The sequence below is a fragment of the Aspergillus homomorphus genome, assembly GCF_003184865.1.
Source record: "Aspergillus homomorphus CBS 101889 unplaced genomic scaffold BO97scaffold_8, whole genome shotgun sequence".
NCBI classification, from domain to species: Eukaryota; Fungi; Ascomycota; class Eurotiomycetes; order Eurotiales; family Aspergillaceae; genus Aspergillus; species Aspergillus homomorphus.
The window spans coordinates 471,457-485,218 of record NW_020291894.1 but is presented as its reverse complement, the minus strand read 5'-3'; the positions used below and the strand labels follow the sequence as shown (position 1 = coordinate 485,218).

General features: G+C 54.7%; 5 protein-coding genes across 5 annotated transcripts; 2 read left to right on the top strand and 3 right to left on the bottom strand.

The window, feature by feature from the left end:
- Positions 1–252: 252 nt before the first annotated feature.
- Positions 253–3,938, top strand: BO97DRAFT_340216 (putative GATA transcription factor (Ams2); the record flags this gene model as incomplete). The annotated part of the gene is made up of 4 exons (XM_025691586.1): positions 253–292; positions 368–521; positions 577–2,534; positions 2,587–3,938. 4 exons carry the CDS (start codon positions 253–255, stop codon positions 3,936–3,938), a joined length of 3,504 nt encoding a protein of 1,167 aa, XP_025553780.1.
- Positions 3,939–4,263: 325 nt separating this feature from the next.
- BO97DRAFT_404159 (putative ssDNA binding protein Ssb3) lies at positions 4,264–5,204 on the bottom strand. The gene is made up of 3 exons (XM_025694905.1): positions 4,892–5,204; positions 4,648–4,702; positions 4,264–4,574 (listed from the first exon to the last, which is right to left on the bottom strand). Exons 1-3 carry the CDS (start codon positions 5,123–5,125, stop codon positions 4,507–4,509), a joined length of 357 nt encoding a protein of 118 aa, XP_025553779.1. The 5' UTR covers positions 5,126–5,204; the 3' UTR covers positions 4,264–4,506.
- Positions 5,205–5,458: 254 nt separating this feature from the next.
- BO97DRAFT_404157 (microfibrillar-associated 1 family protein) lies at positions 5,459–7,226 on the top strand. The gene has a single exon (XM_025694904.1). It carries the CDS (start codon positions 5,566–5,568, stop codon positions 7,105–7,107), a length of 1,542 nt encoding a protein of 513 aa, XP_025553778.1. The 5' UTR covers positions 5,459–5,565; the 3' UTR covers positions 7,108–7,226.
- Positions 7,137–8,585, bottom strand: BO97DRAFT_404155 (trafficking protein particle complex subunit 5). Its single transcript, XM_025694903.1, has 2 exons — positions 8,189–8,585; positions 7,137–7,999 (listed from the first exon to the last, which is right to left on the bottom strand). The coding sequence occupies exons 1-2, from the start codon at positions 8,488–8,490 to the stop codon at positions 7,507–7,509; spliced, it is 795 nt and encodes a 264-aa protein (XP_025553777.1). The 5' UTR covers positions 8,491–8,585; the 3' UTR covers positions 7,137–7,506.
- Positions 8,586–9,698: 1,113 nt separating this feature from the next.
- On the bottom strand, positions 9,699–11,919 carry BO97DRAFT_404154 (putative NAD+ kinase). The gene is made up of 5 exons (XM_025694902.1): positions 11,612–11,919; positions 11,516–11,560; positions 10,468–11,434; positions 10,132–10,408; positions 9,699–10,080 (listed from the first exon to the last, which is right to left on the bottom strand). The coding sequence occupies exons 1-5, from the start codon at positions 11,639–11,641 to the stop codon at positions 9,897–9,899; spliced, it is 1,503 nt and encodes a 500-aa protein (XP_025553776.1). The 5' UTR covers positions 11,642–11,919; the 3' UTR covers positions 9,699–9,896.
- Between the last annotated feature and the right edge of the window lie 1,843 nt (positions 11,920–13,762).

The following is a 13,762-nucleotide window of genomic DNA, read 5'->3' as shown; positions in this document are numbered from 1 at the left end:
ATTCTCCCGGTCGATGCAATCGCCTTTCGGACCGTTCTGAGTGGTCGATCACACTGGTTTAAGCTACCTTGCTTCAATTTCGACATCGATCATCGAAGCCGGTGCCTTCCAGTGCCGTTCTACTCGACCGCAACCCCCGCCCAACTGGTGCAGCTGACAACGACTTCGCTCTCTACAAACAACTTATCAACACCAAACACCACTTCTTGGCCTTTTGCTTCTGCTTATGATCAATTCGCTTGAACTGGTGGCATGGAATCTCAGGACGGAATTTCCGTCCGGCCTATGAGGCGTATGTCTCCCCACCTATTTACTGCTGCTACCCGTCACCCCACGGTCATTCACTAACCGGTTCCAACCTTTATAGTGAAGGTGCTCTACACATTCGATGATGCCAGTAAGACCAATTGCTTGGCCCGATGGCCTCATCTCCTCGACATTCAGACCGCTGCTCTCGACGAGAAATTGCAAATCGGTGTCATCGAGCTGAAAACATGCATTCAGGCCATCGTCTCGGCAAGGTGAGTGCTCACGGTGGGCCGGTCCGTCGGCGGTTGTACTCATTCATCGTCACAGTCCGGAACTGGTTGCCAAGCTCGGACAAGATTACACTGTTTACGCCTACGATTACTCCGAGTATGAGACGCCTTTGGTCGGTCAGGGAATGCTGTCGTGGGTGCTGGCTTCGGCGTCTCCCACCCCCAATGCCCCCGCCCACCAGTCGAAAACTATGGTCACCGGTCGGGTGTGCAAGAACGTGCTGGGTCTGTTTTCGAAGGGTGCCCAGGAGACATTGGAGGTCAAATTGCGATTGGTGCCGGTCCCCACCGTCCTGCAGAGCGAGTATCTCGAGAGCATGCAGAGGTACCGGGAATTGAGCAACGTCATCCCTCACGAATTCGACGCCCAGGCCTGGACGAGTTTTGTGCGGCAAAACCCGGGTTTGGTGTCTCCCCGCGACCAACAGCCGGACCCCATAGCGTCACCGATGGATCATGCTGGAATTGAAAGGTTTCACCGATTGCTCAGCGAGGGATCAACGCCAAGAGAGTTCCCCTCCATGGCCGCCAATGCCTCTGTTCGATCAGTTTCCCCCTCGCAATCGGCGCTCGGACCCATCAGCAGGATTCCCACCCCCGCGCAGCAACAGGAACAAACACAGCAGTTTCAGCACCAGCAAGACCGACTGCACAACGATGCCATCCGACCCTCCTCCAGTGCGTCGATGCGTGACTCGGAACTACCCAGGTACGGCAGTCGTCGAGGATCCATCCAGTCAGGCTACGGCAGCTGCGACGAGTCTTCGGAGCAGCAACCTCGCAAGCGGGCCAAGTTGTATCGTGCGGACTGGCCTGGAAAATCCGACTTGAACATTGAGAGACAGCCCAGTTCTCTGCGGGTCGCCGCAAGCACTGCTGCCTCTGTACGCATTCATCGCCCTACCCCGGTCAACCCAGCTATTGCTGCTGCTCACAACTCGAACGAAGAGCCGGTCCGCCCGCCCACTCCTATTTCTAACGCACCCGATTTCTCTCGTCGAGCACGACCTCCGCCCAGCTTACTCCGCGAGTCCTCTCTACACACGCCTTACACCTCCCCGTATCCTATGAGCGATGATCACCCCACTGGCGATAATCAGTCCCCGGAGTCTCGTTATCAGGGTCTGTTCGAGCCGTCTTTCAGTATGCCGTCGTCGCCTCCTGTTCTCGACTGTGGGTTCCCGAACCGCTCTAGCCCTGTTCTGCCGCCCATGGCGGACTCGGGTTTCATGAGCGGTGGAATGGATGATCTCTTAGACGAAGAAATCGGCACCCCTCTGGACGACTCTGTCTCGGCCGCCGCGGCCAGAGCCAAACGAACTGTCCGTCCTGCTGTACACCCTAGTTCGCCCATCACGGCACCCCCCAATCTGGAGAATTTCTCCGCCAGCGACGCTCCGGATCAACCTACCAAGGAAAGAGCATCTGCACCTATTCGTGCCCCAGCCAGCAATGCAGGCTCGAGGCCGTCTTCTCGGGCTAGTATGAGACAGGCTCCTAAGCCACTTGCACCTGCACCGATGTCGCAGAGTGAGCTGGAGCAGCTTATCAGTGCCATTCCTGCAAGCGATCCGATCCTGCCTTCTCAACTGAACCCGCAGAACCCCCAGGCTTGGACCGGGCCCATGAGTGACTTCAATTCTGCCGAAACCCCAGCCCCGCAGCCAGTGCTCGAGAATGGCAAGATTCGCAGCGGCGCTGGTGCGCGCCGGTTGCGACAGGTTCAGGCACGTCTCGATCGGTGCATCCAGAGCGGCCAGGTACCGCCTTACTGCGAGAATTGTGGTGCCATTGAAACTCCTACTTGGCGCAGAGCGTGGTCGAAGGAGTTTGAGGGCAACGAAGATGATGCCAAAGAACTGACCAAGGACCCTACCATGTTGTTCTGGCAGGCTGTTGAACGGGACGATCAGGAGAAGGTCACCAAATTCAAGGTCTACAAGAAGAGCCTCGCTGACACTGACAACGACTTTGTTCAGGTTCTCCTTTGCAACCGTAAGTGTTACCTGCTCAGCTCTTGACTTGTGCGTACTAACATCCAGGGAAGCCTGTGGTCTTTGGCTCCACAAATTCAAGTGCATGCGCCCGGAAAACAAATGGAACAAGACCGCCAGCAACAAGAGAAAGCGCCCTCCCAGGAACCGCAAGGGAGGCGGCCCGCTCTCGACTAACAACAACAACCCCGCCACGAGGCATCGTGCCCGCGCCGATTCCTCGAAAGCCGATGAGTCCTCTCCGGGGGCGTCCGACGCTTCGTCGCCCGCGGTGGACGATCCCACTCCCCGTGGTGATAATGACAGCAACGAGACTGAGAACAACCACGAGCGAGAGAACGATGAGTCCCAGGAGCAGCCCGGTAAGCGACGCCGTGCCAACAGCCTGGAGCCACGCAAATCCACCGACGTTGCGGGCAGTCGCTGGCAGGAGCAAGATCCCGCGGCCGCTCTCCGCGAAGCCATCCAGTCTAGTCCTGCGAGAAATGCTCGGTCGCGCAATGCTCCGGCGGCGGGCGAGAATGCTCTTACTCCCAAGTCAGTGAGAAGAGTGCTATTTCCTAACTCCCACAATGAGGCTGGACCGTTGAGAGCATTGGGTGACTCAAGCGTCAACAGCCCACGACGCAGCCCGCGCAGTTCTCGGCCGGCCGAGAAGCAACCTGATGACAAAGAAAACCAGACTACTACCAATCTGGACGCGCTCTTCGAGAGTCCTAGTTTCGGCTTCGACGTGCCTGTCAGCCCGACCCCTCGCCGTCGCAACCAGCGGTCGAACTTGCTGAGCGAGAAGCGCCTTTCCCTGCCGTACATCTCGCCTTCCTCCAAGGCTCGGAGGGGACTCGGCGGCGATACGTCTCCTACCAAAATCACTGCACAACGACTTCAGCGGATCCAGAGCAGCCCCGGCCCCATGCCACGTCAGCACAAGACCCCCAAGCAGTCGCGCTCGGCTTTGGGCGATCTTCAGCTGCCTATCGATGCTTTCGGCACTTTCGAGGGGATGGATAACATGATCGTGGATATCTTTTCAGATGCACCCTCAGCAGCCGCCACCGATGCGCTTTTTGGAATCGAAAAATGTGCATCGGGTAGCAACTGGCCCGACTGGATTCCGTCCGATTACGTCTCTCCCACTGGTTCCGATGGCGAGCCTGTGAACGGAGATTCCGGAGCGAGTGGGGATGATCCGCGGGATTTGCTCAACGCGCTCATGTCGGATCCGGATCTCCAGAGGAACAACCAGTTTGATATTTTTAACTATGTCGAAACGAACGTGCTCGATTCCGGGTTCTTCAGCTCGGATGCTCTCAACTCGGAGACCGTGACGCCGCTCGGCGCGAAGGACAAGGCTGTGGACGAGTCTCCCAGCACCAAAGCACAGCCAAGTGCAAATGATGTTTAATGAGTTTCTTTTATCTTTCATGTGATGAGGCCCGACATTCTTTATCGAGTTTCTTTCAGTATGTTTAGCGACGGCGTTCGGTGAATACAAGTGATGATCGCGTCCGATTGTCACTCTTTTTGTATGGATCACATTTTTGTATGGGTCCTTGGTTTTATATGGATTTTCTGTTTGCTAAGGCAATACAACGGAGGGATGGGAGGATTGGGAATCAGGGAAGGGATCGGATACTAAGATACCAAAGTAGATACCAGGTCAATAGGACCATAGCAATGAAATTCAACAATCAGAAGTGTGACTGGATGTAGTTATTCAAAGTGAAGTAGGATAGATGACTTAGACGCTGAACTCTACACCTCTACACCCAGCCATTTTCCCGATTCGAGATGCGCCCACAAAGATAGACGTAAGTAATTCAACAGTCAAGGCATTATAACAGCAGAAACGACACCACCACCACAGACATCAACAATTCTCTCCCAAATCATCACAGGGTATATCACGCCAACCTTCGTTGCAGCACCTCTTTCTCACCAGCTAACTCTATCACTCTCGAATGATATCGCTCTCACTCATCATAGAAAATCGGCTTCAGTTTATGCGTCGCATTGACAACCTGCTCGTAGATCTTGTAATCTGCGCTAAGGTCAGCATCCAATACCTCAAACAATCAACAGCAGCAGCAGCAGACTACTGGGAAGAAACATACCGCAATCAGCCGGGTTCCCCCAGTCCGTGCTTCCGAGGACGCGGATTCCGATTCCCTGTGTTTCGTAAGATGTGGTTAGCATGCTATCCTTGTAGGCATGATAGTGCGCTGTTGGTGCTAGCTAGCTAGCTAGCCAACTAGCCAGTCCAAATTCAACCCAACGCAATCTGTCCCGCCATCCAACTAACCCCAACCCCATATGAAAGCCAAAGGGAGAGAAAGGAAAAAAGGAAAGGAAACGCACCCCCTCATTCAAATCGGTAACCTTCCCAATAATCTCGACCAACTTGCCCATCTGCAAATGCGAATCGGGCTTCAGGATAAGCGTGACCTCATCAGCGCCGCAGGTGATGGTGGCGGTGTCGCCGCGGAGGGCGGAGACGGTGCCCAGGATGCGGACGGTGTGGTGTTTTGTGGAGGAGGAGGTGTGGAAGGCGTGGAGGTGGGCGGGGAGGACGCGGGGGGTTTGTAGGGACATTTTCTCTTTTTCTTTCTTTCTTTCTTTCTTTCTGTTGGTGTAATTTGGGGTGGAAGGGGGAGGTGTATCTTTTATTCGGGGGGGGGGGGGGGGTGGCTATCGATTACATGCAGAGTGGTATGGCAACTTCTACTAACTTGGTATAAGTGAGGGAGGGCACAGTTTCAACGCGCCGCGCGGGACGCGAACACACGTGATCATCCCCTCTCAGTTCCTTCAGAACGGTTGATTGGAAGTGGGTAGGTGCCTTAGGCGCCACCGGCGGTTCAAAGCTCTAGAGTTTAGCCTAACTGCGCCACGAGCGATACTACCAACTCAACGCAACTCTTCTATCAACTGCAGTAGCAGCAGCAGCAGCGCAATCTGCGCAAACCTTCTACACATATGCTCAATTAAACCAATCCATCTCATCTCATTCCTATTGATTGCAAACCGCCAAAATGCCTCCCCCCCTCCCTTCCCACCACCGCGGCATGACCGCCAACCCACTGAAACCCAACCGCTACCGCCCCGGCAAAGCGATCGCCGAGGAGCCCTCGTCCGACGAAGAGGAAGACGGAGACGATGATGCGGAGCAGCGGCAGCGCGAGCTGGAGGAGCGTCGACGGCAGGAACAGCTGCGGCGGGCGGCGGCGTCGAGGCCGAAGGCTAGTTCTTTCCCTGCGGGACAGAGTACGGTTACCAAGGGGGTGAAGGTTGAGGAACAAGAGGAACAGGAGGAGGATGAGGAGGGGTTTGTTACGGAGGATGAGGAGGAGGAGGAGAAGGATGACAATGACGAGGAGGGGGGAAGGAAGGCTGCGGTGGGCTTGGGCTCTGTTGCTGGCGATGGAGTCAAGGGTGTTACTAGAGTTGCTGCGCGGGGGGTGAAAATTGAATCCGAAGAGGAATCTGAAGAAGAGGAGGAGGAGGAGGACGAAGAGGAGGAAAGCAGCGACGAGGAAAGCAGTTCCGAAGAAGAAACCCCCCGCCGAGTCCTGCTACGACCGACGTTCATCAAGAAGGACAAGCGCAACACCAATACCAACAACCTCGATACACAAAAACAACAGCCCGACCACGTCGCGGACTCGGCCGCTGAGGCTGAAGCGCGCCGCGCCCAACGACAGGAGAAAGCCGATGCGCTCGTGCGCGAGCAACTCGAAAAAGACGCGATCGCGCGGAGCCAGGCGAACCGGGCGTGGGACGACGACGAGCTGGAGGTGGGCGACGAGGAGGCGATCGACGACACGGATGGCAAGGATCCGGAGGCCGAGTACGCGGCGTGGAAGCTGCGCGAGCTGAAGCGGGTGAAGCGCGAGCGCGAGGCGATCGAGGCGGCTGAGAAGGAGCGCGAGGAGGTCGAGCGCCGCCGCGACCTGACAGCCGAGGAGCGCGAGCGCGAGGACCGCGAGTTCGTCGCCCGCCAGAAAGAAGAAAAAGAGGCCAGCCGCGGCCAGGCCGGCTACATGCAGCGCTACTTCCATAAGGGCGCCTTCTTCCGCGACGACATGGAGCGCGAGGGCCTGGATCGCCGCAATGCTATGGGCGCCAGGTTCGCCGACGATGTCTCGCGCGAGACCCTCCCCGAGTACATGCAGATACGCGATATGACCAAGCTGGGCAAGAAAGGTCGCACTCGCTACAAGGATCTCAGGTCCGAGGATACCGGCCGCTTTGGCGATAGCGTCTCCAATCGCTTTGGTCGCCGGAATGACGCTCCGCTCGGGGTCACCGATGAGAGATTCATGCCGGACGAACGGCCGCGGGGCCCAACTGGTGCGAATGCGTCGGTTGTTCGCGAGAGGCGGAGGTCGAGGTCGAGGTCGAGGTCACACTCGCCTAGGAGAGATCGATATGGTGATCGGAGGGAGCGTCATCGGAGTCGGGATCGCTCCGCAGACCGCTATAGACCGGACGCAGGCGGCCGCAGGAAACGGAGCCCTTCGCCCTACGACGATCGCGAGAAACGAAGACGAATGGAGGATGCGACGTCACATTAGCCAGAGCTGGCTCGCAATGAAAATGTTATTCTATCCTATTGGCGTTGTTGGGTATTTTGAGAGCATAGATGGGGCACCGCTTATGTGTTGCATATGGGGAATTGACGTTTCTTTTTTTCCTCCTGTATCTATTAAGGAGGCACCTGATGCCTCGGTGTGTGGTCGACTAGATTAGACATCGCGTCTGAACGTATGTCTGACACGACCAAAGACTCCATGAACGCCATTGTAAATGCAACATAGGCCACGTCTAGGACCAACCCGCTCCAGCGTATCACACAGCCCAGCCCGCAATACCAGAGCGTGAGACCCTCCTCGCAGTATCCCCATATACGAGCACCAGCGGCGCATCCCCCAACAAGCCGTGAGCCGTGACATCCAGGTCATAGATTACTTCATCTATTTCACGCCCGCCCGCTCCAACACCTTCTCACGCTCCATCACACTCTCCCCGAATCGGAGCAAGAATATCGTTCGACCAGGCCACATCTCAGTGGGCTGGTTATGGGCGGTGACCTTGGCCTCGAAGCCGCAGCCATCACAGACACCCTCGATGATGCCCGCCACAAACGCGGCGCAGTTCAGCATGCTCATCTCCTTGGGCACGCTGATGTACGTGTTGACCAGCGGGTCGTTGTCGGTGATCATGTACTCATTGGGCGTGTCGGGCGAGACGGAATGCTCGAGGGCGTCGGCGGGCCGGTTGAAGAGCAGCCGCCACAGCGGGCCGTGGATGAGGTGCAGGAGCGGCAGGATGCGCAGCGGGCGGTTGGGCGGCGAGGCCGATGTCGACGAGGAGCTGGACAGCGCCGACGAGGTCGAGCCTGAGATCGTGCGGTAGAAGAGCAGGTCCAGTAGTCGGAGGCCGAGCGGATAGCCTTGTTCGTTTAATCTAGACATCCCAGAGGGCACAGTCCGTTAGTTTCGCCTGTCTGTCTGTCCGTTCTGGCTGGTCTATCCCTCGTGTCCTGAATTATGTGCATTCTATTGACGTGATGCGGTTGTTGTTGCTGAGGAACGGGGAACGAAACACGGACATGACTGCAGGAAGAAACCCCCCATCTCTCGCTCGCACACTCACCGTCTCTCCAGATCCTGAATCCCCGTCACCCGCCGCTGGGCATAGGTGACCATCTCAGCGAACAAGAAGGCGAAGCTAGCCCGGCTGAGTTCCGCATTCCGGCTGCGGTTGAGATGGCGGTCGTAGATGGTTTTCCGGTTGGAGGGGACGCGGAGCCCCGTGCTGGAATGCGAGGCCGTCGCGAGGTGTGCGGGTTGTCTGCTGTCGCTTGCCGTGGAGAGGTTGCTGTTGCTGTTGCTGTTGCTGTTGCTGTTGCTGTTGCTGAGGGATAGCATCGCCGCGTGGCGCGGGGGTTGGGCCATTATGGCGTGTGTGTGTGTTGGTTTTGTGTATGACCGCGGGTGAGGTAGGGATTGGTTGGTTACTCAGCTCAAAAACAAGCAAAAACATACAACAGAAGGGATTCGCTGGTGGTCACCCACCCAACTACTAACCTCCCGGCGTGTGGCTTAAGTACGGCTGAGCGGACGGGAAGCCCTGTTTTCCACACCCTGTGGTCGTATGTGCTTTGATACACATTAGTTTGCTTCATATAATATGTGATGTGGGCGATAAGTATTGTGAGCTTGATAGAGGTTATACGGGGAGGCACATGTACGCGGAACGCAATTTGAGGGATAGCTTCATGCGGGCTCGGCTCGGTCGGTGATGGCCTCTGGGAATTAAGTACCCTCTTTCAGTCTGCCTACAATTTCTTAACCAAAAGGAGCAATCTACAGACTGAACAGCTGATACATGTAAAGCTACGTGATACAATGTACGATATCTCGAGCAACAGCCCTGACGAAAAGAATCCATCTTTGTGGGAAAAGAAATTCTCATTTGTGCTATTTGAAAGGTGCATTGCGAAAATGCTCGGTGACTTCCACTCAAAAGAATCGGCAGCTAAGCTAGAACCTAAACTGCACAAGCAAATTAGCATATGCTCGTAACATGGCACGTTGATAAATCATATCCGATTTATGACCAACAAGTCAGACATCCAAGGAAGTATTGCGCACAGAGCACGTCTATATGATGGGTTCATGGCGACGGCTAGCGTGGAAACTGCGAATGTAGGAAAAGTTTTCATCATAAGAGCCCCGAAGGGCCGTTGGTCATGAGGGCGTGGTAGAAAAGAAAAAGTGGTAGCTTACCATCACATTAGTCGAATATAAATGCATCCATGATTCAGTGACTTGCGAACAGGTCAAGAATGTATGTCCTCTTCCTTCTCCCCACTTGCCTCTTTCCATGAAAGTCACATAAAACTTCAGTGGAAGGCACTGGTTGGCATGTCGCTGGCGTTGTGTTGGGCTCAACTGAGGTGTTGAGATGCATGAAGAAGAAGAAGAAAATTTCGGTGCGGGAAGGGGTTTTTATAGTCGGCCCCAGGCTGCCCCGGTAACCCGCCGACCCATACGAAGCTTCTGGACAGAAAGAAAAAAAACTTCACCGCAGCCTCCACAGTCCACAGCCCACGAAAAGAACCTTCGATTCACTTTCCATGACTCATGGAAACTGCCGACCGGCTTTTGTTATTACATGAGAAAATTATCTAGAACATCTTGTCTATACAGCGTCCTCCAATTTGATCAATATGTATGGTCGCAGAGCGCCGCGCCAAAAAAATAAAAATAAAATAATAATAATATCAATGTCGCCAAGTGATCTTTTTTTCATGTATCAGAAGCTGGATCAGAGCCTGGCCTGAGCCTTTCTGGATCGCTTATTTTCCACTCTTATCATGATGTGGTGGGTCCAAGGACTTCTGCTTTTGTCTCGAGTTCCAATTCAGTGTCTTTGATATAGTATGGACCCAGTCGTCGCCTCGTCGACCCTTGGGCAACACATTGGCGAATGGGTATCGGGATGCGGACACGGTCACATAGTCTCCTGGGTGTAATTCGATCCTATATTCCAAATTAGTCAGACATTTAACAGCATTCGCCGGAACAACATGCCTCTCTCTGCCATCAAAACTGGCCCATGAACTGGCCCGGGCATTATACGGCACTCCCATGCGAAGGACGATGGTATCTGGTAGGATGATGGGTCTGAACGATAGCGTATGAGCACAGATCGCGGTGATCAAGATGACCGGGTTATCTGGGTGCGAGAGAGATCCTCCAGCTGCCAGGTTGTACGCGGTCGACCCCGTAGGCGTAGCTATACAGACACCGTCAGCAAGGAGCGTAGTGAAATGCTCATCGTCCCCAAACAGCTCGATCGAGGACATTGCTGGCACAGTCGTTAGCATTCAACCATTATAGCCGGTGCATCGAGATCTCCGAACATACTTGCGTTAGGCCCCCTGTCCAGAACAACATCGTTCAATATTTGAAGGACCTTGTCAGGCCTATGTGTCAATGTGTCCTCAGCCTCCTCCCCAATCAGTTCTTCCACCAGATCCCGCTTCGTGGCGTTCGCCGGCGAGCCGTCCGGTAGCGGGTTACTCCTCATGATGGTGCATTCGAATCGTAGTCGCAGGTTGACCACGACGCCCTCCTTGAAGGCCGTCGTCAGGATATTCTGATAATGATTGAAGTCGAACTTCGTCAAGAAGCCCAACGACCCAAGCGCGAAGGAGAGCACGGGGGGCACGACATGCTGAAACAGCCAGCTTGTGAACAACACTGTGCCATCGCCTCCCAGGGTAATCACAAAGTCGAACAGGTGGGCACGCTCCGCCGCGAGGTTATGGTCCCAGTACTTAAGCCTGTGCTTCGCCGACGGCTCATCCTTGATTATCTGCGTCGCGCTAAACTCCGGGTCGCACTCCAGGCGTTTCTCCACGTAGACGATATACGGCGTGTCGCGCTCCTTGGACAGCAGCCAGCGGGCCACCTCCCTCGTCGACCCGATCACCGACTGGTCGCCGGCCTTGGTCACCAGGAAGACGGTCTTGACGGTGAGGCGAAGATTGACGCTGTCCAGCTTCTTGGACAGCTTGCGCACGTTCCACGCCATGTCCGACAGCTGCTTCTTAGTCAGGTGCCGCGACTGCATCATGGCCTTCTCGGCCACCGACATGTCGTTCTCGGTGTCATCCGATGCGTCGTCGTTCAGCGCTTCGTTGTCCTTAGCCGTGCAGCCCTTCACCTCCTTGACTCGGTTCGTCGGGTCCCCCCATTCGCCCGCGATCAGGGAATGTACGAAGCACGCGGTGGTCTCGTCCGGAAACGAGAGGTTCGGTCGTGTCTTGGGGTCGTCCGCCATGACCAGGGACGACTTGCGACGGTGGCTGGACTCCGGGTATAGCACAACCTAACGAGGCGATTCCAGACAGTCAGTTCGAGTCGCTCCTGTCTGCGTGGTGGTTGGTATGCGAAATGTTCAATGGTTTACCTCCACCTGGTTCGGGTCGTCCAATTCGCCATCTGCCCCTCCCACCTGAAGTCAAGTCAGTTCCCCGTGGTCATCTTCCGCAATTGATTAACCTACCGCATCATCTTGTCCGAAACCTTTATCCATAATTGCTGCTTGAGGCCAGTCTGTGTAGATTCGACGGCCTGTAGGGGGTTGACACTGGGGGACCGCCGTGACTTGGAATCAACTAATGCGAAGTCGATGGTCGCGATCGGATCGGGGTAATTGCGGCTATGACGTCGTTGCACCGTTCCGGCGTCTTTCACCCACACGACAAAGAACACCGCTTATGCTGGCCGGTCATGGTGGTGGTTAGTATCGACTGCGATGTATGAGCGCCTGGCGCCCAAGGAGCCTTTCGTGTCGATGCAGTCTGAGTACAGTGATTTCGGCTGGTATGTTAAGTCGGAGCTCTAGAGCTCCGCCAAGAGCAATATTACTGGGGTTCAAGATATATATTTCCTGACACCGGGTATCTCCGCCCCCGTTTAGAGCAGGTGCATGATGAGCATCGAAAAGCAAACTCATCCCTACTTACCCATAGAATCAAGCTTGAATACATAATCCAAGCATCAAACTACTGCATTCACATACCAATCGTGACGATAGCTACATACATACAAACACCCAGTACCCTCAGATACCAATCAATGGATATGAAGTGATAACCGGGGCATTTTCCAATGCGTCCTTGCAGGATACATGGGACGAGCGCCATCAAACCACGGCGACGACGCCCATCCAGAAAGCATCAAACACCTCGAAACAACTCAACCCTCCTAGCAGAAGAAAGGACCCTGCATCATGGGGGGCCCATTAAGCCTCCGAAACAGCTCTACCCAGCAAGCTCTGCCGGCATCTCACGTTACACATGTCCCACCAACAAAGAACAGAGCGACCTTGCTCCCATCATGACTAGGTCTGGAGCGATAAAGCGAACAATCACAGTAACCACTTACTTGCATCTGCAACATCGATTTACAACCATACTGTAGGGAGGGAGGGGGGCTTGGGGCTGGCTGGCCAAGCAAGCAAGCTGTTAACTATGGCTCTGCCCGGCATCTGGAGAGAAGATGAGAGAGACCCGCGAACCGCTCGTTATTATTAGAACACACACAAGGGCCATTCTAAGGACTTCGGCATCGTGAAGTCCCAGTCCACGTAACACCAGAGACGCAATTGTCTCATGTTGATGTTGCGATGCTCCGCTCCGAGAGAGATGAGTTATGATGATGCCTAAGAGTGATCCATCCGTCGGTCGAACATCGCGGGATTGGAATTGGCGGTTCTGGATACGAACGGGCTGTGCTGGATGGATGGAGATCCGGCAGCATCCATTTACCAGGAGGAGGGCCTTCCATCCCCATGAGGCGAAAAGAAAGGATGGAGGAAGGGAAAAGTAAATGCGGTAGAGAAAAGAAGTTGCCACTTCGACCACATGGTGATCAATGCAGTTCCGTCCACATTCTCAAGCAACTTCCCCCCGAACGATAGTTAGTTAACTAGTTGGTTAGTGTCTGGTTGTGTCATCATTCGTATCACCAGGAGATCTGCAGGGAGCCGAACAGATTCCAGCCACAGCCAGGATAAGAGACATGGAATGATTGATTGATCGATCGTTGTTGCAACGTCTTCATCCCTTGCCCCCTCCTCCCCACATCTCCTTCTCTCTCCCTCAAGCAAGCACACGGCACATGCGTAGTCCAGACGCCCATCGAGCATTGCCCGGAGAGAGCGGCACTCAACCATGGTTTCCGGGGAATGAGCTTGAACTCGAAAGGTGTCATGAGGAAACAAACAGCACACAAGCACAAGCAACGAACTTGTCTAGTCTTGCTTACCTATAGGCTATAGCGAAGGTTCAATAAACTCCCCTCCCCAAACGAGCCAAGGTCCGCGATCTAGTTATTCAGTACGACTAAGGAAGTAAACATGGCACAGAGGTCCAAAGCCACAGTCAGCCACTCCTTTCCGTTTCCATCTTTGACCTTCGTTCTATAGATTAATGCCGAGGAGGAGGGGGAAAAGAGATCGTCATCAACCGACAACGTGCCATGTTGCCAGCCACCGAATAATCCGGGATCCACTGCCCTAAAATAATCAATAGACTAGAAAAACTGCTGCTGCTGCTCGAGATTCCCGCCGGTCAAACTCCCGCGGCTCCCGTTTGGATTCTTGCCCCCTCATTCGTTTACACTTTACAGATGATTCCTGAACTGACCTCTT